This window comes from Oncorhynchus clarkii, chromosome 5 (assembly GCF_045791955.1).
Source record: "Oncorhynchus clarkii lewisi isolate Uvic-CL-2024 chromosome 5, UVic_Ocla_1.0, whole genome shotgun sequence".
In the NCBI taxonomy this organism is placed as follows: domain Eukaryota; kingdom Metazoa; phylum Chordata; class Actinopteri; order Salmoniformes; family Salmonidae; genus Oncorhynchus; species Oncorhynchus clarkii.
In genome coordinates this window covers 42,143,745-42,169,778 of record NC_092151.1, presented here as the reverse complement: position 1 = coordinate 42,169,778, position 26,034 = coordinate 42,143,745, and the positions used below count along the sequence as shown (strand labels likewise).

The 26,034-nt window shown below is 39.9% G+C and overlaps 2 protein-coding genes across 2 annotated transcripts; one reads left to right on the top strand and one right to left on the bottom strand.

Moving 5' to 3' along the window:
* Positions 1-1,861: 1,861 nt before the first annotated feature.
* LOC139408868 (mitochondrial outer membrane protein SLC25A46) lies at positions 1,862-8,964 on the bottom strand. Its single transcript, XM_071153272.1, has 8 exons — positions 8,675-8,964; positions 5,864-5,906; positions 5,619-5,676; positions 5,331-5,408; positions 5,071-5,171; positions 4,420-4,476; positions 4,102-4,159; positions 1,862-3,244 (listed from the first exon to the last, which is right to left on the bottom strand). Exons 1-8 carry the CDS (start codon positions 8,922-8,924, stop codon positions 2,669-2,671), a joined length of 1,221 nt encoding a protein of 406 aa, XP_071009373.1. The 5' UTR covers positions 8,925-8,964; the 3' UTR covers positions 1,862-2,668.
* A 132-nt stretch (positions 8,965-9,096) lies between these two features.
* Positions 9,097-25,982, top strand: LOC139408867 (transmembrane protein 232). The gene is made up of 13 exons (XM_071153270.1): positions 9,097-9,501; positions 9,832-9,943; positions 10,515-10,539; positions 10,923-11,080; positions 11,242-11,341; positions 11,503-11,624; positions 21,145-21,293; positions 21,513-21,639; positions 21,877-22,054; positions 22,387-22,565; positions 23,184-23,503; positions 23,616-23,694; positions 25,719-25,982. The coding sequence occupies exons 1-13, from the start codon at positions 9,371-9,373 to the stop codon at positions 25,902-25,904; spliced, it is 1,866 nt and encodes a 621-aa protein (XP_071009371.1). The 5' UTR covers positions 9,097-9,370; the 3' UTR covers positions 25,905-25,982.
* Positions 25,983-26,034: the final 52 nt, after the last annotated feature.

Here is a 26,034-nt window from a genome sequence, read left to right as displayed (position 1 = left end):
GGTTGCAAGTTCAAATCCCCGAGCTGACAGTTAACCCACAGTTCCTAGGCTGTCATTGAAAATAAGAATTTGTTCTTAACTGACTTGCCTAGTTAAATAAAGGTAAAATAAAAAAACTATATTTCACATCAACAGAATATGAGTTGGGCTATTGTTGTATGTTATCTGGCTACATAGGCTGTAGGCTTGTTCATTTAGCAGACAAGATATGCATATAAGTCCCTTGCCATTATATGATTTTATAGTAAGAAGAATATAATTAAATTTAGCTGAATAAAAAAATAATATTTTTTCTTCCCATTCCTGAGTGAGTTACGCTAGATTTAGATTTATTTGGCAACTTTAGTTGTGTTGATTCAAACCTTAGAATGTCTTAGAAATCAATACATAAATAGGCCGCATGATGCGACTATAGGCTATTGATGACTTGAGAAAGTCACAAAAAAAGCTTGCCCCCTGTTCCTTGCTTCAGGCTGCACACACTGCACTGTTCTCTCATAAAGTGATCATATTATCACCCATCAGACTATTCTCAATGTAATATTGTCTTTACTAATACTGTGTTAAATTAGTTTTGATTTCGAATGGCCCATTATCAAACAGCAAATGGAAGGCGCTTTCCCGCCTTTTGGGTAGAATACTCTTATTTCACTCCAAGCACCCACCACTGTTTGAGGAGCATGCGGCCTCTTGCTGCGAAAGGTGATACTGCAGTCATGACTCATGACTGCCAGTGGCGGTAACACGTCACCGCAATAGCCCCAGTCACACCTGAGACTGGTTTTCTGATCCACCCCTAACTTTATTCTTATTGTATCTGTGACCAACAGATGCATATCTGTATTCCCAGTTGTGAAATCCATAGATTAGGGCCTAATTAACTTATTTTAACTGGCTGATTTCCTTATATGAACTGTAACTCAGTTCATAACTGTAACTCTGTAACTGTAACTGAAATTGTTGCATGTTGCGTTTATATTTTTGTTCAGTGTAACTGCCCCAGGTAAATCCCTTGGTACCTAGAGCAGAATTCTTCATACCTCCCTTATGATGGCTGATACAGTACTTTTTGCCTACCTATGATTTGCACTATAATTATTAGTTGAATTCCAAAAAGCTGTTTATTGGGAATATAATACACACATAATGTGTGTAGAGCTGGCTGGTAGACGAGACTAGTGTGGGTGGATGGAACGTTGTATATAACAATTAACAGCCCTATACTGAGGTCCAATACATGTAAATCAGAGACATATTTAAATATACATTGAGTGTACAAAACCTTAGGAACACCTTCCCAATATTGAGTTGCACCTCCTTTTGCCCTCAGAACAGCCTCACTTCATCGGGGGGATGGGACTCTACAAGGTGTTGAAAGCGTTCCACAGGGATGCTGGCCCATGCTGACTCAAATTCTTCCCACAGTTGTGTCAAGGTGGCTGGATGTCCTTTGGGTGATGGACAATTCTTGATACACACGGGAAACTGTTGAGTGTGGAAAAACCCAGCAGCGTTGCCATTCTTGACCCACTCAAACCGGTGTGCCTGGCACCTACTACCATACCCCGTTCAAAGGCACTCAAAACTGCGATCCTTTTAATGGAAGGGGATGCCAAAGAAAATCCTGGATGGATTTAACAGGCGAAATCAATAAGGAATAATAGCTTTCACCTGGTCAGTCTGTCATGGAAAGAGCAGGTGTTCCTAATGTTTTGAACAATTGGTGTATGTCTCAGAGGTAAACTATCTGAATGCTGGTTGGTATCCTACTGCATTTGGAGTCAATGATGTAGCTACTTTATCGCGGTCAGTCCTTGGCATTGGAGAACTCATTGTTCAAATTACACAAACGCACACCAAATATAAGTCAGCCATTTAATTTTAGCAAGGTTCTCAAGCGATCTTATACATTTCCCTACTCTGAAAGTAAAGTCCTTAAACACTTAGAGGCAGTTCAATAATTTAAAATCCCTGAACTCAATCATCCATCTGCACAAATGATACATTATCTGCTCATGTTCCTAGTCTCGTACTAAATATCTTTAAATTGTTCCTAAATGTACAATGTATGTACTCTGTGGATGCCAAAATGTGAACAACTTGATACATACCTACACACACAACATTATCACTCCTAAAGCAAAGAATAATTTAAAGACATTCTGTACATACAATTCTGGCACAATCCATCATCTGCTAGTGCTAACACAAACCCAAAACCAACAGATTGTCACATTCATACAAAGCAGAAAAGCGCAAAGAAAGCGTGTGTCAACATGATTTGCAGAAAAGACTGACTGATACTTCACATAAATGATGCCAGGATGAGTTTGTTTGACAGATAGAAGGAAATATACACTTAACTTCCATGACTATTTGGGGATATTTGTTGATGCCATACCTTATAGAACATATTAAGTGCTTTGTGACACAGTGGAAGTGTTGACAATTACGCGAGGAACACCACTCTCGGCAAACACTTGAAATGTGCTTCTGGACAGAAAAAAACAAGTCATCTTTTGGTATTTTCCTTTTTTCCTCAATTTTTTTTTAGGACAACATCCTCTGCAGTGAGCACAACCCTGACTCACGTGAGAAAAAAAACAGGTTTCAAAGGGGGGAACCACCGGCCCAAAAAACATTTAGGAATACATTCCATTGTTTTGCTTTAAGCGTTTTTCAGCAAGGTGGAATAGATCACCTTGGTGATCTGCAGCACGGCGGCGTGTAGCGAGTACTGCACCACGATGGAGCCAAAGCCTTTGTAGAATCCCAGGGCTCCCTCCTCTCGCCGGATCACATTCACACAGTCCCTGATACCCTCATACTGCGTGTTGATGGGCAGGACCTCAAAGCCCAGGTCCGTGTTGTCGATGATGGTGCGCGTGCCCTGGATGTGGAGCCTGTGCATCACCGTCTCCAGCGGATAGAGGAGGACGTCGGCACACAGACTGGCCACGAAACTGGCCATGAGTTCAGGGAAGTAGGCGTCCAGCATGGTCTGGACGGTCTCCGAGCCATCCACGGGCTGTTTGGCCGGGCTCCTCCGGCGCAGGAGGAAGAGCACTAGCTTCTGCACGGTGGAGCTCACCACATAGTGGAGGACCCCGTGGAGCACGGTGGGGAGCATGAGGCCCCACAGGGGCAGCAGGCGCTTGCTGTGGGGGATGCCCATGCCCATGACCCGGCCCACACCCTCCTTCACACAGTCCAGGATGCCAGGGTTGTCCCGGATGATCTCACTCTGGGGACACACAACAAGGGACAGCATTGGTATGGTATGGCAGAATAGTTAAGAACGGCCTGAAATTACATTTGCTTGTGTGTTTGGATTGGAATGACCAGATCTGCGAAGGAATCGTAAAATGTACTGATTCTTTGATACTGACAAAGGTGGAGTTTCCCAAAAACATAAAGATCATATTTATCTTTGGTAGACAATGGAAGAACGATGATCTTCACACAGTGGTAGGAAATTACCTAATTGTCATACCTGAGTAAGAGTATAGATACCTTAATAGAAAGTTACTCAAGTAAAAGTGAAAGTCACCCAGTAAAATACTACTTGAGTAAGTCTAAAAGTATTTGTTTTAAAATATACTTAAGTATCTAAAGTAAAAATCATTTCAAATTCCTTATATTAAGCTTTCTTGTTTTTAAAATGTACCGATATTCAGGGGCACACTCATACATAATTTACAAACAAAGCATTTGTGTTTAGTGAGTCCGCCAGATCAGAGGCAATAGGGATGACCAGGGATGTTCTCTTGATAAGTGCATGAATTGGACCATTTTCCTGTCCTGCTATGCATTTTGGGTGTAAGGGAAAATGTATGGAGTAAAAAGTACATTATTTTTTTTAGTAAACGTAGAAGTAAAATTTGTCAAAATTTAAAGTATTTGTCAGTACTTTAAAGTATTTTTTGTTTAAGTACTTTACACCACTGTTTTCACGCTCACGATTATCTTTATGTTTTAGGGGAAAGTCAGTTAGAAAGTGGAGGGGAGTTATAGATGCGATACCGATGGACAAGATAAGGGTGGCCAAAATACAACCGACCACAAACGGATCATCATTCATATAAGTATGGACTCACTGACCTGCACAGTTTCAATGAGACTAGCTGAGTAAAATGGCATGGCAACCACATAGGTCAAACTGTAAGAAAGAGAGATACACAATGACTGTTCAAGAGATCAAAGCATTCTACCGAAATAAAGATATTATCAACACCATCTGATACCAGCATTTACTAAGGGTAAAGTCCCTTCAAGTACACTGCACCGTTTTGAGAAATATATCCATTGGCAATCAATAGTTATGCAACTGAATCCCCACTTTCACCAAACATACTTTGTCACTACTTTTTACAGTATGAAAACCATCCATTATAAAACAAAGCAAATAAATGTTATTACCCTTTCAGAACCAAATGCCCAATAACTTGCTTTGGGTTCCATTTGTGGGAGAGTTCCCTGAGGAAACAAACATAGTCAGACCTCTATCCATGGTACCAGTTCATATTTGTTTATTGCATATGTTCAAATAAGGAGATTCAACAGGATTGTGATTTTTAAGAATTTAAAAAGATTGGTTGAAACTAGTTTTTGTGTTGCTTGAACAGTTACTGTTGAAGTATGTGCTATAGTTTTGTATTATGTTGTCCCCCCCCCCCCCCATTCATTTAAAGTTCTTAGTGGTCTTTGATTTTGGTACTGGGACATCTTGCTCATCTCACTGGAAACCTTGGAAGCTGACATATATGGCCCCTCTGAGTAGAATCGGCCACTTCAGCATGTTCTGGTAGACGCTACATTACAACGTGAATGCAAGTTTGACACTTAACGGCATCTAAAATGACTTGCAGTAGATGTGCTCGATTTCTATCAACAGCATTAAAAAAAACATTTCAAAAATGTGCTCATTGAAGTCTTGTCAAAGCTAATCCATAACGAATAGGATATGGTGGGCGATCAGGCGATGACTAAGGGCAATATTTGTTCAGACCCGTTAGCTAGGTTTCTTGCGACCTGTTAAACTAGGTTTCTTCTCTAAAATATAATCCATACCGTGGTAGTGGAGTACATTCACTAATGATGCCTTCTGTGCCCAATGTGACTCCCTGTACCACAAAGGTGCTGCCCATTCCTTTCCATAAGGCCTTAGGACCCTGCGAGCAGAGAATTCACAACAATATACCGGCATAAAAACAAAATGCCAGCCCCGAATTCACATTTTCAATATCCTTTGAACGTTTTCTTGCGATACACTGTCTGTTAGGACTAATAGTGAATGTTGGGTTTTTGGGATCATGAAAAACATGTATTACCTGACTCTTGGTGACATTATACATCACACTAACAGCAGTCAATGGGGACAGATGGTAGCACCTGGCATGATAATTGACCTGGAAGCCACAAAAAAACAAAACAGAATTAGGAATAATGAACATTTAATATTACTACTTACTTCATTCATACTTACTTCAAGCGCACTGGAGCATTCTAATGGACAACTGCGATATACCCAGGAAGATTGATATATTGTATGGTAGAAAAGTCTACAGACTACACCTGAGGTGGAACACATACAGTATCTAACCTGACCGTATGCTTACCTGGCACTGACGACGGAACACAATGCAAGGGTGAGCCAGGACATTTTCAGTAAAGAGACTGGAAAAAGAAGTCATGGTGTGAATAAATGAATATTACACTTCTACTTGATATGGAATGTTCAATGACGTAAATATATTTTCGTAGAAACAATTTTTCTCTTTCTTATGAATTCAATGTTGGATTATAGTCATCTCTTGACATTACTGGTGAACTACCGCCGTGGATAGGCCAAACACTGAATTACCTTGCAAGCCCGATACCAAATCCAGCAAATCTGTTCAACTGCTCTGAAAGAGAAAGAACAAATACATATGAATATCAAACAGCAACATTTAATCGCAAACCTATAGTCACTCAATAAGTAATAGTTTCTTATAACTATTTTGAGCATCACAGATTGAGTAGCGTAGCAGCAGACTATTTTAATTGTGTTTGTTGTTTACAAACCGGGTATCTGGTACACGTATTAGTCAGATGTGGGCAATTCCACAGTATGGGAATTGCGCTGAGACTCCGAATTGTTCACTTGAAATCAATGCCAAACAAAAAACATTTACACTGAACATTTTTCAAAAACACATTTACTGGAAGAACTGCGCAGATGCAAAATTTGGTAACAGAACTTCGGTAAAATCTCCCTCAGTTTTCGCACCGCATTTCCCCAAAAATATTAAATATCCACTCAGAATGATGGTTCAAAAGATGTCTGCAGAAAGAATGGGGTGTCAGCGATGACATATCTGATCTTAGAGAAGCTGTCGTTGAAGAATATTCTCTGGGTTCTATTGGATAAATAACTATCCAACCATGTGCTAGCAGGTTATTTTCCTTTTTTTTTTTAACCAATCATGTGTCATCTGGGTCAGTGCAGTACAAGTTGAGTGCACTTCTCTATACGCATGCAGAAAGTCAGCAGTTAACTTGTTCTCTGAAAAATAGCATTGTATTTGGTTAAACACAATTCTCTCCATCAGTTTACTAAGAACAGGCAGCAAATTGATTGGGCGGCTGTTAGAGCCAGCAAAGGGTGCTTTACAATTTTTAGGCAGCGGAATTACTTTAGCTTCCGTCTACGTCTGTGGACACACACACTCCTTTAGGCTTTGGTTAAAGATATAGCAAATAATGGTGGCAATACAGTCTGCTACCATTCCCATCAAGGTTGAGAATACCTGGTGGCTTATCATTATTGATAAATACCCTTACAAAATGAGATTGACATTTATAAACTGCAGTAAAAGTGCAGTAAGTGCAGTCAACTGTAGTATTTTGAACACAGTAGTTGCAGAATAACTGCAGTTACACTGCAAAATTACTGAAGTAAAAAAAAAAAAAAGTGTTATTTTGGACGCAGTATTTGCAGCATACTGCAATTAGACTGCACTCTTAACTGCAGTTATACTGCACTCTGACAGCAATCTTCTTTCATAAGGGATAACAAGTTTTTCCAACTCTCCTACACGAACTAGATGAAATTCTAAACAGGCAATCCTTCACTTTCATTATTAGATCTTTTATACGAAGATATAATGGTTCACTGTTGTTGTTTCCCTTGAGTTTTTCCACTTTATTAGTGAAATTGTTAATTGAAATGATTGGCAATATTGAAAGGTGTTGTTATAAATGAACCATCAACTTCAATCAACGATGGAGATTAACTGTACTGTGCTGTCCAAACTTGTGAACATAGATGTCTTTACGGATCGGACCAAATCTGAACCAGTCATGGACGTCTATTTTTGGGCCAAATGAAGGCTGGTCCAGACGTCTGTGGACGTTGAAATCAAGGCTGGACAAGGCAGACTGACCAAATCTCAAGTACTTTTAAACGTCCATGGACGTCCGGTGTCGGTCGATGCGCAGTGGGTGAGGATGCTGGTTACAGTAAATGGAAAGAGAGGGGGCTCATGGATAGGTCTCATTAAGAGCCGGGGGAAGTTACATTAATTGGAGAGAGAAAGAGATAGAGGAAGAGAGAGAGGGAGGGGTTGTCTAGACTTTTCACACTATTGCTTTGACCACCAGACGACAGAAAAAGAAAACAGTTATGAGCTGAACATAACAAATGCCAGTGGAAGGGAAGACAGTAGCAGCAAACCAACTGTGGTTTGTGACTACTATGATTTCCCAATGTAACCAATTCAATAGTAGAAATTCCTATAACTAATTTAAAGGTCTACCTTCACTTGTTAACTCTATGGGATGGAAAATGGTTGAAAAATGTATGTATGCCTTACTTTTCTCAACAACAAAAAATATAGACACTTAGCTTTCATCTGACATGCTCCTATGAACTTCATATGTTGTTGCTCATGGGCAGTTTTACATGGAAATGACCATTGTTAAAGACACCCACAATATACTCCCTCCTGAGCTGTGTCAACAATATGCCATTAGCTGTAGTGTAAGCCTAATTGACAATCAATCAATGTTCACAAATCCACAACTAACCTAAAAGGTACAAATAACCAGAAAAGTGACTTTATAATATATGAATGATAGGCATTTAGATTTCTGTTGCACTCTACCGATGTTCCAGTAGGCCATGTTGCCTACTTGAGAACTGCACCTTGGTCTACTCTAGCCTCCCTCTCTCTTGGTCTTAACATAAATGGCTGTCAGCCATCTTTCTCTGGACTTGGTTGGACACTAACGGCCCAATTGTACATGCAATAAAGAACAATGCCTCAGCCATAAAACTGTTTTGTTTTATATATATATATATATATATACATAAATAAATGTTATAGGCCTAGTTTGTGCTCCGTACTTCATTTTTTTTGTACTTCAATGTCACTGAATCCCTATATTGCACACACATCAGCTGTGACTGATAAATTATTGTAAATATAGATTTCAAGGCGAAGAAGCAAAACGTCTTCTACTGACACGGACTCTGCTAACATTTAAAAGCTAACGTTAGCTAGCCAGCTGAAATGTGTGAATGCTTTCACTTTCGAAACACTCATGACCCAGGGATGATACTGTGTCGTTGTCGTTGCTGTTAATGAAAAGAGCCAGCATTGCTGGAATGATCATGATGTCGATCCCCTACCGGATGGAGGAGCCGTGGGCAGGGTATCTTGAGCACCAGGCGCTGCAGGGGCCGCCTCAAATGGGGGCGTGCGGTCATCAAAATGCAAATTTCGGCTACCTGGAATATCTGGCGGTGTTGTTACCCAATTCTGTAGGTCAACACTAGAGGAATTATTAAATGACCTTCCACTGTAACCCCCACTGAAAGCCGTATCCTCCCTACCCCTGTAACCTAAGCCATCGAAATTGTCCGGACGCCGAGAAGTCATGCTGCCTGAGAGCTAAATAGGAGTGACAGCTCCCTGGTATCACGATTGGTCAAATGTGTGTAACTATGTCGCTCTCAAAATCTACGAGGAACACATTAAATATAAAACTAAACCACTGTATAACATCAATTTCGCAAGCTAGCCACTCTAAATGACGTCGTTAGATAGCTAGCTATATAGCTAGCAAAACAACGCGAATGAACTGTCAACTGATCAACCGGAAGTGGTTTCGTTCTATTCCGCGTCCAAATTGCATTGTGGGATATGCATTTTTTGTGCACTTATTTGACATCGCTGTCATGCGTCCATGGAAACACAGCAAACAAACGAGACAGATGTACACGAGATGAGAGTGAAATTCCATAGACGTAGGCGAGGAAAACAGGTGTCTACAAAATGATGAAAGCTGCCAATGTTGTAATTTTGTATTTATAAAACTGTGCAAAATGCCTATAATTAAAGTTCCAGTTGTCCATAATTTGGGTATAATTTCCCAAACACACAAAGAGGATTTGCAAAAAAGACTTTTCAAAAAAGCTCAGGAAATGACAATCACAACCAATTCAAAGGCTACCAGGTAAGGACTGCGTTTACTGCACTGTCCCTTTTTTATCTTAATTAAGTAATGTAGCCTATATGTGTGTAAAGGTCTGGACCATATGGCACAGGTGGTGGTGCCCAATAACCTCAGAGTTGCTGGTTAAAGCTCTGTCTCTGCAAAATGAGCTAGATTGGGGGAGCTCAATTTAGGCGACTGCCAAAATTTTGTTTTACTGTTTCAATCTCGATATATTTTTGTAAAATGTATATACCCATACCCCTTCGTAAAAAAAATGCATAGCCTACTACTGTAAGTTTGTTGTCTTCACATATGCCTACTGTATGGCAAAATGTATCTATTTTACAGAAACCCATTTGAAATAACAGAGGAGTTTATCAGAAAGTACAACAATTCCCATGGCTCTGAGGAACAAGAAAAGTATAATGAGCTGGCACGACAACTACTTAGCCGAAGCAAGGTGTTTACCTGGACTTATCTAATAATAAATGCTCATATTTTAATTTTCAAACGATCCAGGGGTGCGTTCAGTTCGTTTAAACGTTTGTTACATTACATAACGGCTTGTACTGAACAACGCATTTCTCCAAAACGTTCTTCAAATTTCTTGAACAGACTTTGAAGGTACGTATTTAATAAAGGGCAGCGGCCATGCTGGCAGCGTTCCCCAACCCTCCCCCTTTCCCGTTTAATTGAACGTGCCATAATGTTTTTCGTACTGAACGCAGCCCAGGTGTCAATGTCCCGCATTCATTTCTCAACCATTTTCCGTGACAGTTCACAGAATTCCCAGCAGATGGTGACAAAATCAAATATGTGTGGCTATTTAACTGGACACTACGGTTGGGGCCAATTCCATTTAAATTACAGTCAATTCAGGAAGTACATTGAAATTCCAATTCTCTTTTTGCGTTTCAATTAGGAAAATTTGCCATAGGAATTTGGTTTACTTTCTGAATTTACTGGAATTTAAATGGAATTGACCCCAACCGTGCTGTACACCTCACGGTAATCATATTTTTCCTCAACAGCGCAGAGCTGGACTGAAATGCATGGGTGAGGGCTACCACGTTCAGCTTCCTCTGGCATGGGCAGAGATGCTGTTGCTTGGTTTGTGCCATGGTAAAATTCAAAATGGTAGGTTATTATTGAGAGACCTAATGTGCATAGAGTGCACTTTTCAATAACTGTACTGTAATGATTGGGCCGGGCCCTGATTTCTTTCCTGACCATTTGACCTGACCATTAAAAACCCAGGGCCCTATAGATTACTATAACTATGTAATTAGAGCCTAGAGGATTTCCTGGTCAAGTCACATGGTCAGGAAAGATTTAGGGCCTTGGTAATTATAATGATTATGAATAATATGTTAATGCCATAGCTGTTAACACATACTGTTTTTGTTTAAATCAAGACAAACATTGTGTTACCTCTTTAGATTCCCTGGATTCCCTTCTGATGTCACTGGACCATGCTCCAGTGCATGCAGAACAGATTCCCGCCCTCTTTTATCTGGGAGAGTCAGTCTTGTACTGGGTCTGTACTGATACGTCCCAGAAGCCCAATTTGTACACCTGCGAAGTGAAGATATTGAAGGTAGAGTGGACAGATCTAGGTTTCTTTTAAGTACGTGTCACTGTGTGGGAAAAAATACCTTATGTAACAAGTTTACAGAACAGCCATAATCATAAAACAGGGTAAGAACTTGAATTGTATTATATTTAGTTCACCTTTGCAACTTTATTGTGCTCTTTTAGCTGGGATATTTGGTCTTCTTGAGACTATTTCTCTTTCACATCTCTGGAAACCTGAGTGGATACCAAAGAAGCAAATCCCATCTTCACGTTTTTTTAAAAGGTAGAGTACTAGATGGATAAATAGTGATTAATTCTACTTTTGCATAGCAATATCCTGTAATAGTGTAATTATTGTGTGTGTTCCCATGCAGGTTCTACTAATTGATGTGAACTGTGTTGTTGAAAAACACAACTAATGGCTGTAAACTGTTTCCCTTTTAGCTCTGTCTCAGTGTGAGCCATGCTACCAACCGTATCCAAACATCTTGCTCTCAGTGCACTTCATGTTACGTTCAGGGGAGATCATTTGTGGACTGGAACCTTTTGAAGATGATTCAGCATCAGTAAGAGTTACATACAAATTCTAACAAATCTCCTAAAATATTTATTTTGGTCCTGATGGAACAGTTGTTAAGAGCGCTGCACATAGTATATACCCTTAATCAAGTAAAAGTACTTTAAGTACTACTTAGGTCGTTGTATCTGTACTTTACTTTACTATTTATATTTTTGGACAAGTTATACTTTTACTTCACGACATTCCGAAAGAAAATCATGCACTTTTTACTCCATACATTTTCCCTGACATCCAAAAGTACTTGTTACATTTTGAATGCTTAGCAGTACTGAAAAATGGTCCAATTCACACACTTCTCAAGAGAACATCCCTGGTCATCCCTACTGCCTCTGATCTCACTAAACAGACGTGCTTCGTTTATAAATGATGTCTGAGTGTTTGAGTGTGCTCCTGGCTATTGGTAAATTTTAAATAAAAAACAAGAAAATGGTTCCATCTAGTTTGCTTAATATAAGGAATTTGAAATTAATTATACTTTACTTTTGATACTGAAGTACATTTTAGCAATTACATTTAAGATGATATAGCTTTAGACTTTTACTCAAGTAGTATTTTACTGGGTGACTCACTTTTACCTGCATAGAAAATGACTAATGTATCTTAACTTTTACTCAAGTATGACAATTGGGTACTTTTTCTACCAGTGCTGCTGGTAGAAAAAGTTGCTTTGGATAATACTCTTCTAAGTGGCATATATTCATTTAAATCCAGTCTATCCCAAAAATGAATTTGGTTTAAGATTAGTGTAAGATTAACATTGGAAAAGTGTATTCACGTTCACTCAAATGCATGTCAATATGTGTAATTCTGCACTGTGTCATAACACAACATGACTTATCTAGGTGACTAATTAAGCGATAATGCCCTCGAAACCGGTATTTGGAAGAAATATTGGCACGGGTGTTGTTAGTCCCGAGACAAAGTCGAGTTCTGGCAAACCGTGCCAATATATCCTCCAAACACCGGCTTCGAGGGCATTATCACTTTTATACAACGGGTTACCAACATATTTAAATAATGATTGAAATATTTTAATTAAAAAAATTATTTTGATTAATTTATTCATACTATTTCATCCTTTCAGGAGATATAGTCCCGACACAAATCTATGGTTGCTACCCAAGCCTGCTGGTCGTTCGTTCTATCGGTTTGGTTGCCAGAAACGCGACCCAGTCGTTAAGTCTTTTTGTTCTGTATCTATGGACGCGACCCAGTTGTTCATTCCAAATGTTCCATTGCCATACTGGCTGGCAACCTTCTTATCCCTTGCTTGCTAGCTAGTCAACTGCAGCTAACTTACAGTCATGTCAAACAGTGCAGCCAGAATAACAGCTAAGTAGCTGCATTTGCATTTGTTTAAGCTGTTTTCTAGTGACATTTATTTGGATACACCCACATGGCTACGACCTATGACCAGGGTGGAAAATTAAAAACCACAGTTCAGGTGAAAAAAAAGGGAAGCGCTGCTAAGGTTCACAATAGTAGGTTATTGTAGACAGAAGGTGCTAAGGTACACAATAGTAGGTTTTTGTAGACAGAAGGTGCTAAGGTACACAATAGTAGGTTTTTGTAGACAGAAGGTGCTAAGGTACACAATAGTAGGTTTTTGTAGACAGAAGGTGCTACGGTTCACAATAGTAGGTTTTTGTAGACAGAAGGTGCTAAGGTTCACAATAGTAGGTTTTTGTAGACAGAAGGTGCTAAGGTTCACAATAGTAGGTTTTTGTAGACAGAAGGTGCTAAGGTACACAATAGTAGGTTTTTGTAGACAGAAGGTGCTAAGGTTCACAATAGTAGGTTTTTGTAGACATAAGCTACTAAGGTTCACAATAGTAGGTTTTTGTAGACATAAGCTACTAAGGTTCACAATAGTAGGTTTTTGTAGACAGAAGGTGCTAAGGTACACAATAGTAGGTTTTGGTAGACAGAAGGTACTCTTTTGTAAAAGGTGTAAATTGGTCATCAAAAGAAAAGGAGGACCAAGGCACTCTTCATATAATTAATTAAAATGCCTTTATTTGTATGGCATGTTCAATGGAAACAAAGTTTAAAAACTCTGATGCGTTTCGGCTGCATGGCCTTCTTCAGGGAGTACAAAGATATGATAATACAATGTCCTCTTTTGAACTCCTCTTTTGAACAGCTTTTTCCAATCAACCCTGATTTGAAGAGGTAGTGGTTACAGAATTCACTGGACAACCCTAGTAAGCAATACTATACACATACATTTTAAAAAAAAGTTAAATACTGTAGATATGTTATCAAAAATTCTAATCGAGGCTTAAAGCACCTAGAAAGGTAGTTCTAACCTTGAACATGACTGGGCAAAGTGTTAAGAATAGGAGAGCCATCTATTTTATAGTACACTAGCAAACGGACCACAGCAGTCTAAACATAGCTGAGGGTAGTTGAGCAATATGTCCACTAAATGACAACAAAGGGACCTCTCACAACCCTACAGGAAAGGTGAGAAATCCATATCTTAATTTAAACCAGGGTATTTAGTGGCCAGTCGTTTGTAAATTCTAAAAACTTTCCCTTTGGTTTAGTTGTTGAAGACGGTCCCCTTTTCTAATTGAAGCCGGAACATGATCAATACCCATAGCTTGTAGGGAGGCAGGGTTGCCATGGTGTAAGGACTTGTAGTGTCTTGCCATGGTGTAAGGACTTGTAGTGCCTACCCGAATGGCGTACTTGTGTTCCGCTAAGCGGTCTTGAAGGCTTCTCTTTGTCCGTCCAATGTAGAACACCTTGCACTGTGGACATTCCAATCTGTAGATGACATGAGTGGTTTTGCAGTTAATTAAATTCTTGACGTAATACTCCCATTTTGGAAGCTGTGTCAACAAAATACTTCTTCTGTGCAATATTTTTGCAATGGTTTCACTGGTTACATTTAAAAGAGCCCTTGGGTTTGTGGTTTAGCCAAGTTGTTTGAGAGTCACCAGGAAGATAGCTGTGGACTAATTTGTCATTTAGGGTAGGACATCTCTTAAAGCTTAGGGAAGTGGCTCAGGGAAGACTTGGCATAGTAGCATGTCACTTTGGATGATTCCACAATTCTTTTTAATGATTATTTTCATGTTCTCTGCTTCAGTTCTGTGTTTTGTAACAAAGTACACTCTCTCTGGTACATCACGGTGTGCTTCGCAACAAGTTCCCCCTGTCAAGTCGTCCGGCCCTTAAACATGCATCTTTCAGGACCTGAGCACTGTAACCAAGATTCAAGAAGCAATTTTCTAATTCAGCAATTTGACACTGTAGTCTATTCCCTGATCGCAAATTCTGCAGACTCTTTGGAATTGGCCATATGGAATGTTCTCTTTTAGCCTTTTGGGGTGAAAGCTGTCTGCCCTCAGAATGGTATTCCCATCTGTAGGCTTCCTAAAGATTGATGTGTGCAAACAACCTTTGTCATTTTTACTGATGTCAAGGTCCAAAAAATGAATGTCTTCCTTGCTGTACTCCATAGTTAGTTTGATGTTGGGGTTAATAAATGTATTCCTTGCTGTACTCCATAGTTAATTTGATGTTGGGGTTAATGAATGTCTTCCTTGCTGTACTCCATAGTTAGTTTGATGTTGGGGTTAATGAATGTATTCCTTGCTGTACTCCATAATTAGTTTGATGTTGGGGTTAATGAATGTATTCCTTGCTGTACTCCATAATTAGTTTGATGTTGGGGTTAATGAATGTATTCCTTGCTGTACTCCATAATTAGTTTGATGTTGGGGTTAATGAATGTATTCCTTGCTGTACTCCATAATTAGTTTGATGTTGGGGTTAATGAATGTATTCCTTGCTGTACTCCATAGTTAGTTTGATGTTGGGGTTAATGAATGTATTCCTTGCTGTACTCCATAATTAGTTTGATGTTGGGGTTAATGAATGTATTCCTTGCTGTACTCCATAGTTAGTTTGATGTTAGGGTTAATGAATGTATTCCTTGCTGTACTCCATAATTAGTTTGATGTTGGGGTTAATGAATGTATTCCTTGCTGTACTCCATAGTTAGTTTGATGTTAGGGTTAATGAATGTATTCCTTGCTGTACTCCATAATTAGTTTGATGTTGGGGTTAATGAATGTATTCCTTGCTGTACTCCATAATTAGTTTGATGTTGGGGTTAATGAATGTATTCCTTGCTGTACTCCATAGTTAGTTTGATGTTAGGGTTAATTAATGTATTCCTTGCTGTACTCCATAATTAGTTTGATGTTGGGGTTAATGAATGTATTCCTTGCTGTACTCCATAATTAGTTTGATGTTGGGGTTAATGCTGTTAAGGTATTGGTGGAAGGAAATAAGTTCATCTTCTGAGCCAGACCAGAACAGGCAAATATCAATATAGCGTCCCAAACATATAATCTGGTCAAATAACAGTTTTTTAGAAGGATCCAAAAGGAAGTCATTTTTACCATTTACATAAGTACAAACCAGCGTAGGAAGGGCTGTATAGCAAGCTTCCATGGCACATCCTTTGACTTGTTTAAAAATATGGTCCTGAAAGACAGATGTTATTATTAAGAGTCCATTCAGTCAGTGAAACAAATAATTTTGTGGGAGGCATCTCAGTTTCAGGCCAGGTACTCAATGGTACATAGCTGCCAATCCTTGTCTGTGTTTAATGGTGGTGTATAGAGACTCCACCTCCATGGCGACTAAAAATGAAGCTGTACCTATATTGTTCAATTCCTTAATGTTGTTCAATACATCTGTGGTGTCTTGAAGATAGGCTGGGAGTGACGGCAGATGAGGCTTAATAAAGTAATCAATGTACTTGGAGATGGGTTCTGTCAGACTTTCATTACCACTAATCACTGCTCTACCTGGGGAGGGGGGGGGGGGGGGGTTCAAGATTCTTGTGGACCTTTGGAAGAAGATAATACTTTTAAAAAACTCATTGTCTGAAATGTAGCCATTCTCCTTAGCTTCTGTGAGGATCCCTTTCAATTCAGCTTTGAGATCCTCTGTAGGGTTGGAGGTCGGTAGAATTCATCATTGTATAATTGACGGTAGGCTTCTGTCACATTTGTCTTTACTTCACACTACGGTAGCGCCACCTTTTGTCTGCTTTTTTAACCACAACCCAACCTTTTTTGGACAATGATTCAACTGCATCCCACTCTGTCTTAGAAAAGTTATGTCATGTTTGGTTAGAGTAAATTTGACCTTTAAGTGTGGTATTCTGGACAATGGGACAAAAGGTGAACTTGGGCTTGAAAGGTGTTTTTGAGGGCACAGAAACTGCCTGACCTGAAACACCGGTGTCTGTAGTTGGAGAAATGTTTTGCTCGTACCAGGCCTTCAGATGTAGAAACAAAATAGGTCAATCTTTGTATTGAATTCTTTAGTTGAGTATGTGGCTGCAAAGGACAGTCCTTTAGACAAGACCCTTACACAACCAGCATAAAGGGGTTCTCCAGAAATGTTGATCACAGCCTTGTTCTGGTCCTGCTTTGTGTGGTTGGATAGTCTTGATTTCTTCCTCCGTGTTGGCCTCTTCCACGTCCTCTCCCTCTCTTGTTGGGGAACCTGCGTGGCTCCTCTTCCTGGTCTAAAAAATCTTGGGAGGAGCCAGCCTTTGAGCGTCTGGGGTGATCCTCATCATTGCTGCTTGTAAATTTGATCTAGGCTTCCTCCTCTGTGGTGTGATTCTGAATTCTTGCGGGTTGCGGATTCTCCAGGTCAATGGGATGGTATTCTTCGGCTTGCAAGCCTCCCCTTTTTCCTCCAAATATAATGATGGTCATTATGGCCAAACAGTTCTATTCAGACCAGAGGACATTTCTCCAAAAAGTACGATCTTTGTCCCCATGTGCAGTTGCAAACCGTAGTCTGGCTTTTTTTTATGGCGTGGTTGGAGCAGTGACTTCTTCCTTGCTGAGCGGCCTTTCAGGTTATGTCGATATAGGACTCGTTTTACTGTGGATATAGATACTTTTGTACCTTTTTCCTTCACACGGTTCTTTGCTGTTGTTCTGGGATTGATTTGCACTTTTCGCACCAAAGTATGTTCATCTCTAGGAGGCAGAACACGTATCCTTCCTGATTGGTATGAAGGCTGCGTGGTCCCATGGTATTTATACTTGCGTACTATTGTTTGTACAGAGGAACATGGTACCTTCAGGCGTTTGGAAATTGCTCCCATGGATGAACCAGACTTGTGGAGGTCTAAAAAAAAAATCTGAGGTCTTGGCTGATTTCTTTTGATTTTCCCATGATGTCAAGCAAAGAGTCACTGAGTGTGAAGGTAGGCCTTGAAATACATCCACAGGTACACCTCCAGTTGACTCAAATGATTCCAATTAGCCTATCAGAAGCTTCTAAAGCAATGACATTGTTTTCTGGAATTTTCCAAGCTGTTTAAAGGCACAGTCAACTTAGTGTACGTAAACTTCTGACCCACTGGAATTGTGATATAATGAATTTTAAGTGAAACAATCTGTCTGTAAAATTACTTGTCATGCACAAAGTAGATGTCCTAACCGACTTGCCAAAACTATAGTTTGTTAACAAGAAATTTGTGGAGTGGTTGAAAAACAAGTTTTAATGACTCCAATCTAATTGTATGTAAACTTCTGACTTCAAATGTAGGTGGTAAGGCCCTGCAATAGACTTGCGTCCTGTCCAGGGGGTGTACTTTACATCAAGATGCCTCAAGCTACAGAAACAGGAGATCGGCTCCTGCCCAATGAGCCGTTCCGGCTCTCACAAGTCAAAGCTCTTACATTGCTACTTCCTTACTACTTATGCCTACTATATTGTTGAAGATCCTTTCCATCATCTTACTCTAAATAGACAAAATATGTGTTTATGAGTTGTGAGACCCCTACCATCTCTGCCTAGCTTGCGCACGTTACTAAAATATCAAAAACTATTTTGGATTCCTGGAGCATTTAATATCTAATGCTTATTTGTATGACTTATTCAAAACTGTCCCAATAATGGCTGCAATAGTAATACAAATATCATACTTTTTCAGAGACACAAGTACGCATATCAGATATGTGATTACACTGGCAAAATTGGGAAGAAGTGGAATAATAGAACAAGTGTGGGGAGTAACGGTAGTGTTCTTGGTGACAAGCACAGTAACTACCCTCTATTTTAGCCCATTGTTAAGAATGAGAATTGTTCCACTGATCAGACTAAATAAAGTAAATAGATAATAATAACATGTTGTCCACCTAATCAAAGAGAATGAATCTAGTACTGAAAGCATGAGCTACCGCTAGCTAGCACTGCAGAGCATAAAATGTGGTGAGTAGTTGACTCCAAGAGAAAGACAATAGTTGAACAGTTTTCAACATATGAATTTATTCAAAAATGAAGGAGAAGCGAGAGAGGGCGTGACAGTGTCATTTTTTCCTCACTTTTAGTTTCACTTACTTAGCTAGCAAATGTAGCTGGCTTGTTTAGTTACTCAACACCTGGCTAAAACAGAGGAATGCTATGTTAGCTAGGTGGCAATGACTATCCAACACATCACTGGAACTCTTCCAAGTCAAGATACGCTTTTTGTTTAATTAATTTATTGCCACCGGCACCTGCCGGTGTAACTGCTTACTGACTGTACACTGTGATCTTACTGCATGATTGTAGTGAGTTCACTAATGTATTTGTTTTATTAGCTATGTTGACTAGAATGTTACTTTAGCTAATATAGGTACAACGATGTATGCTGTGTGTAGCGGTTATGACATAGTTTGGCTTGGAAAGGTTTTTTCGCCTGGTCACATAGAGCTGATGTGTTGTTTATTGAAGTCCACAAACAAAGGGAAAAGGTGAGAGGAGGAGAGTGCATAGAGGCGAGAAGGAATACAACGTGGCTGCTATGAAAGTGAACTGTGTTTATGCATGATCAGGTGGGTATTCATTCCACCGATTCTGTAAAAAAAAATGTCTTAAACGAAACGGGGAAAAATTACCTGAATTTGTCCAATAGAAACTCGTTTGCAACTGTTGGACGAATGATTACACCCTAGATAACCTAGGAGCAGGCAAGCATGTGCAAGGCGGTATTGAATGGGTCACTCTCTGTCCATGCGTCTGTCATCTCAAATGTTTCTCTCAACCTGTGTGCACCTACGTTGTAAACTTTCATTCAGGCTAGGTTGCAGCAACCACGTGATGGGTATAGGGAAAATTTGATCATGCAGTAGCCTAAACCTATCGATGTTACATTGAATTGGGTGAATGGAATTTGAATGACAGTCATCAAACATGCTGTAATAGAAAAAAGAAAATCGTCACCCCTCATCATAAACGGCAGTGACCGCCACTGCTGTAAATCTGTCTTTGTCACAGCCTAAATGCCAATTCACAAACGAGGGGACTAATGCGAGTGTGGATTAAATCGACTTTAGTACATGCTGTCAAAAGGCTGCATTCTACAATAATAGTGACGGGAGTAACAGCAAAAAAAATGTTACCGTGCTGCTCTTTTTACAGTTTTATAAACTCAGCGGAGAACATTCTCGCTCTGCATTCAGCTACACTCTAATTTTGAGGGGCGTTTCTTTAAAACATGCATTCAATCCCCTTGATCCCTTACATAACTAGACCAATCATATGCTTCAATGTGCCGCTGTTCACTGTGCTGTTGCAAAACAGGACAGTGGTAGAGGTTCCGCTCGTAATGTCAAATTGCAGGCGCAGATGCTCCGATTTCAAAACGATTTGGAGCACAGTTGAAAAGTTAACGCGCTGACTATACAATTAACTAATTCGAAAAATAAAAACAGTACTTTTCAATGCGTGAGAAGAAGGTCAAATGTGTGTGTCCCTCTGCCAATGTGTGAGAGTTGGCAGATCTGCATCCACAACAATGAGCTTATGATGGGCGATTTCGCCTGACATAGAAAATGTGCTCTCTCATCAGAACACTATTGTTCAGATGAGCTAGCCAACAACACAGCAAACACAATCACTTCAAACTGAAGCTGCAAACTAGCTGCATTTTGTTTCGTTCGACCTGTTTTCTATCGACCATTCTTTCCCTATAGCCATACAAATTATGCCAGCTGATTCATGATTTCGCCTGGCTGAGAAAAGCTGCCCGCCTGTCATTCTCATCCCGACCCTTACACCGTTTATTACTATGGGACAGCTAGAGGTCGAATTTCAATACTGAAACAATGTTGCAAATGTCAGAGAGACAGAGTAAAGTTTATACAAACATCCACTATTGAAAACCAGTTGCTAGTCTAAGAGAAACAGGAGATAATGTCAAGATGCTTTGTACAGCGGAGATCAAGTTGAACAATTCATATAAATTGCCTGGCTGGGTTGACGAGACAGTGGATTACGCAGTGAGATGGAACAGAGTAAATAGGCATTTCAAAGTCATAGCTTTAGCCGGTGGTAATTTGTGGAATAGACACAGGCTGGAATACGGTTTCAACCAATAAACGTCCAAGATTAGACCCACCCATTATATGCTGTTTGCATATCCCGTAGCTACGTCCTGATGCTTTCCATATGTGATCTGTTGTGTACTGTAGGCTCAGGCAGACTGTCAGGAGTATGACATGAACCAGATGCTCTGGCATTGTCTTCTCAGTTGGTACTGCGTACAAAACAATGTCCGCCAGCTCTCCCAAGTGGCACAGCACCTCATCATGCTGAGAGAGGAGCTGCAGAAAGACAACTGGTTGGTTTGGGCTGTGTATTGTAATCTTGTTCTCTCCAACAGTCAAACGTTTTCATTAGTGCAACATTAGTTCCTACATTACTCTTGACGTATCATTCTTCATAAATATATGAATGTTTATTTTATACCAGTATCAAGTCATAAATACTTGTGTAATCATCCAAATCAAAGTGTTTTATTGTAAATTAATACATTTTATTTAATCTTTTTTAAATCCAGGGTGGACTGTGCTTTGGGATTAATGGTTCTGGGTGAGGCTGCAAAGTCCAGCTTGTTGTGCCTTCAGATGTTGATGAGTCTCCACATCAACCCAAAGACAGAGCAGGATGGGATTATAGAAGAAAACGTAAAGATATTAACTGCCATACATATTATGGGCTGGTTACCCAGACCAAGATTAAGCCTAGTCCTGGACTAAAAGTTATTTTAACTGGAGATTCTCCATTGAGCATGCTTTTTTTTACCCCAGGTCTAGGCTAAATCTGGTTCTGGTAAAGCCGGCCCATAATCCACACACTAAATTAACTTCTCTCTCTTTTCATTTCTTTCATTCGTGCTAAAAGTATGTCATTCTCTTTTCCAGGAAGGTATGTCTCAGAGTGGTTGCTGGCCATGGCAGTTGGAACACATCTATACCACTGTGTTAGCAGACATATGCCAGCATAGCAGCAATGCAGAGATACAGAAAACAGCTCTGCTGGGCAGTCAAACCCCTCCAGGATATCACAATACTGATGGACTGCTTAAACTTCTGAACCACTGTAAGTCCAGGAAGTGGCATGACGGATGGAGATAGTGGAAAAACAAGCAAACAAACACTGAAGCATGAGCATTGTACAAAAATAGCCACATTTGTTTTGGTTTTGGTTTGTGGGAGTTATAGTTTTCATCATCTTCAGATTTTATGCCTATATGACTTATTAGCCTAAACTTCCATTGCATACATTACAGTTTAAAGCAAGAGTACGATCCAATGAAACAGCTTGCATTAGCCATTATCTTTACACCAAAAGTCTAAAGCAGTAATTCCCTATCCTGGTCTCCAGTTTGTCAGGGTTTTCACTGAGTGTGGTGTCATCTGTTCATTCGCTAGCTGGCGCCGAGGCCTGGCAGCTGCGCTACAGTGCTGTTCAGGCTTTGGTGTGCGTATGCCGAGGGCTCAGCGGAGCTGTGTTGCAGGAGGGGCTGAGGAATGTGGCCTGGATCACTCTGCAGGAACACCTGTGCCAAGAGACTGACCAGAGAGTCGGAGATGCCGCCCGGGTTATAGAGGTGCCAAGTTGTTTTTGATATCTCTTAAGGTCCAGATCTTTTCCTAGTCAACTTACTCTCAAAGAAAAGAGATGTCTTTGACTTTTCATATACAACTGCTGTGTTGTCACAACTGCTTTTCCCTTTACCAAGTATTGTTTAAAGCACAAACATATCTGCTTACCAGGTTGGAGCTGAATAACATCATTAGGAAAATCCTGAAAGTCCTGAAATTTGTCACAGTCTATATATAGTATGGAAGATTCTGAAAACGAATATCAATTACCTGTAAACTGAGAGGATTCAGTCTTAAAATCCAAACAGAATCAGCAACTTGGCTTCTTATTCACACATTTATTGTTAGCTGAAATATAATTTGCATCAGAAAAAATGTAAAACTGGTTCTTACTTGTGATCGAAACGAAGGGAACAAAGGCAGTTTTTGGTGATTTATGGATCCAATTAAAGATTAGCATATTTTATCATTACTGTGGTTATTACCATGGCATTGTTTAATACTCTGTCCAAGTTTTTGCAAATGAAATGCATAACTACTAAATTACTTAACTTATTATTATTATTTTTTAAACATAAGTTAAGGCACTGCAATATATATGTGCTCTTTTATTTGTTTCCTAGGCTGAAATGAATGTTTCAGAGAGCAGTCTTCTCAGTGAGGGAGGGAAGCCATCATCATCTACCTCTGCTTCTAGCGTACCTGCTTGTCTACCTGGCCAACTGATCACCTGGAGGTTAGCATGTACCCTCTCTCAGCTCTACCTTCCCCCCACGCCTCTCCAGCTCACCCCCCACACCAAGGCCAAGAAGGAACCACCACCTCCCTCCAACAGGCCTAGGCTGGAAGCCTGTCCTCCACTGCCTAAAGAAACAGTCCCTGGCCCTGCCAGTAAGACGCAGCATCCAACCAGACATCCAGAGGAATATCACAGTGCCCCGGGGTACAGTAAACAGATTTTGGCTAAATTGTTCTACGTTTGACTACAATACTTGATGTAACTATGGAAAAGAAGTGACATGTAATTGAACATGATGTCATTACATTTATCCTAGAAAAAGTAAGAAACATCAAACTTACATGGACTTCAATGCACGTACAGATGTTGACTTGATGAGAGTTGTGGAGGACCAGGTGAGAGCATTACATTAAGGCATACATAAAAAGTGATTCACGCAAGGTATTACAAACCTGATACACGCAGATTACAATTATGAATGTCAATTTTGTATTGATAATGTCCCTTGCATAAATAGAGATGTGCCAAAAACAAATCATAAGAGTGTAATTAGAAATGAATGTCCTTTTCCAGTGTGTGTGATGTGTTCCTTATGGTGGCATTGTGCCTGGGGATATACTGTACCCTGATTGCTTTTTGAGGATGTTCTCTTGCTAAAAGTGTATTAGCCAACCCTTACTGTGCATGGTTTAGTACAGTGCCTTGCGAAAGTATTCGGCCACCTTGAACTTTGCGACCTTTTGCCACATTTCAGGCTTCAAACATAAAGATATAAAACTGTATTTTTTTGTGAAGAATCAACAACAAGTGGGACACAATCATGAAGTGGAACGACATTTATTGGATATTTCAAACTTTTTTAACAAATCAAAAACTGAAAAATTGGGCGTGCAAAATTATTCAGCCCCCTTAAGTTAATACTTTGTAGCGCCACCTTTTGCTGCGATTACAGCTGTAATTCGGTGGGGTTTGTCTCTATCAGTTTTGCACATCGAGAAACTGAAATTTCTTCCCATTCCTCCTTGCAAAACAGCTCGAGCTCAGTGAGGTTGGATGGAGAGCATTTGTGAACAGCAGTTTTCAGTTCTTTCCACAGATTCTCGATTGGATTCAGGTCTGGACTTTGACTTGGCCATTCTAACACCTGGATATGTTTATTTTTGAACCATTCCATTGTAGATTTTGCTTTATGTTTTGGATCATTGTCTTGTTGGAAGACAAATCTCGGTCCCAGTCTCAGGTCTTTTGCAGACTCCATCAGGTTTTCTTCCAGAATGGTCCTGTATTTGGCTCCATCCATCTTCCCATCAATTTTAACCATCTTCCCTGTCCCTGCTGAAGAAAAGCAGGCCCAAACCATGATGCTGCCACCACCATGTTTGACAGTGGGGATGGTGTGTTCAGCTGTGTTGCTTTTACGCCAAACATAACGTTTTGCATTGTTGCCAAAAAGTTCAATTTTGGTTTCATCTGACCAGAGCACCTTCTTCCACATGTTTGGTGTGTCTCCCAGGTGGCTTGTGGCAAACTTTAAACAACACTTTTTATGGATATCTTTAAGAAATGGCTTTCTTCTTGCCACTCTTCCATAAAGACCAGATTTGTGCAATACACGACTGATTGTTGTCCTATGGACAGAGTCTCCCACCTCAGCTGTAGATCTCTGCAGTTCATCCAGAGTGATCATGGGCCTCTTGGCTGCATCTCTGATCAGTCTTCTCCTTGTATGAGCTGAAAGAGGGACGGCCAGGTCTTGGTAGATTTGCAGTGGTCTGATACTCCTTCCATTTCAATATTATCGCTTGCACAGTGCTCCTTGGGATGTTTAAAGCTTGGGAAATCTTTTTGTATCCAAATCCGGCTTTAAACTTCTTCACAACAGTATCTCGGACCTGCCTGGTGTGTTCCTTGTTCTTCATGATGCTCTCTGCGCTTTTAACGGACCTCTGAGACTATCACAGTGCAGGTGCATTTATACGGAGACTTGATTACACACAGGTGGATTGTATTTATCATCATTAGTCATTTAGGTCAACATTGGATCATTCAGAGATCCTCACTGAACTTCTGGAGAGAGTTTGCTGCACTGAAAGTAAAGGGGCTGAATAATTTAGCACGCCAAATTTTTCAGTTTTTGATTTGTTAAAAAAGTTTGAAATATCCAATAAATGTCATTCCACTTCATGATTGTGTCCCACTTGTTGTTGATTCTTCACAAAAAAATACAGTTTTATATCTTTATGTTTGAAGCCTGAAATGTGGCAAAAGGTCGCAAAGGTCAAGGGGGCGAATACTTTCGCAAGGCACTGTATATTAGCAGTGATAACTTAATCAAAGTCACTGTAATTTCTGATGATGGTTGAAAGTAACTATGGTTGGGACGGAAATTCAAGTCAAATGTATTTTCATTTCACTACAGTGGCAAAAAGAACTACAGATCAAAATGGCAGAGGAGGAAGATGCTGAACAAAATGAATTAGAGAAAGTACAAAAGGAAAAAGAGGAACAATTCAAAGAGATTATGAGGAGGCGGGTGGAGAAAGTCAAGAAGGACACCAAACCATATGAGCTGCCTGAATATCAACAAACGGGAGGTCAAATCTGAATCTGAAAGAGACATACATGACTTGTGCCATGCTCTTTGTTATAATACTGATCCAAAAACATTTTTACCATGGTGATTGCATCTAGCATTATTTTGGGAGGGAACAGTGTCTTGCATACAACAAGTGCAA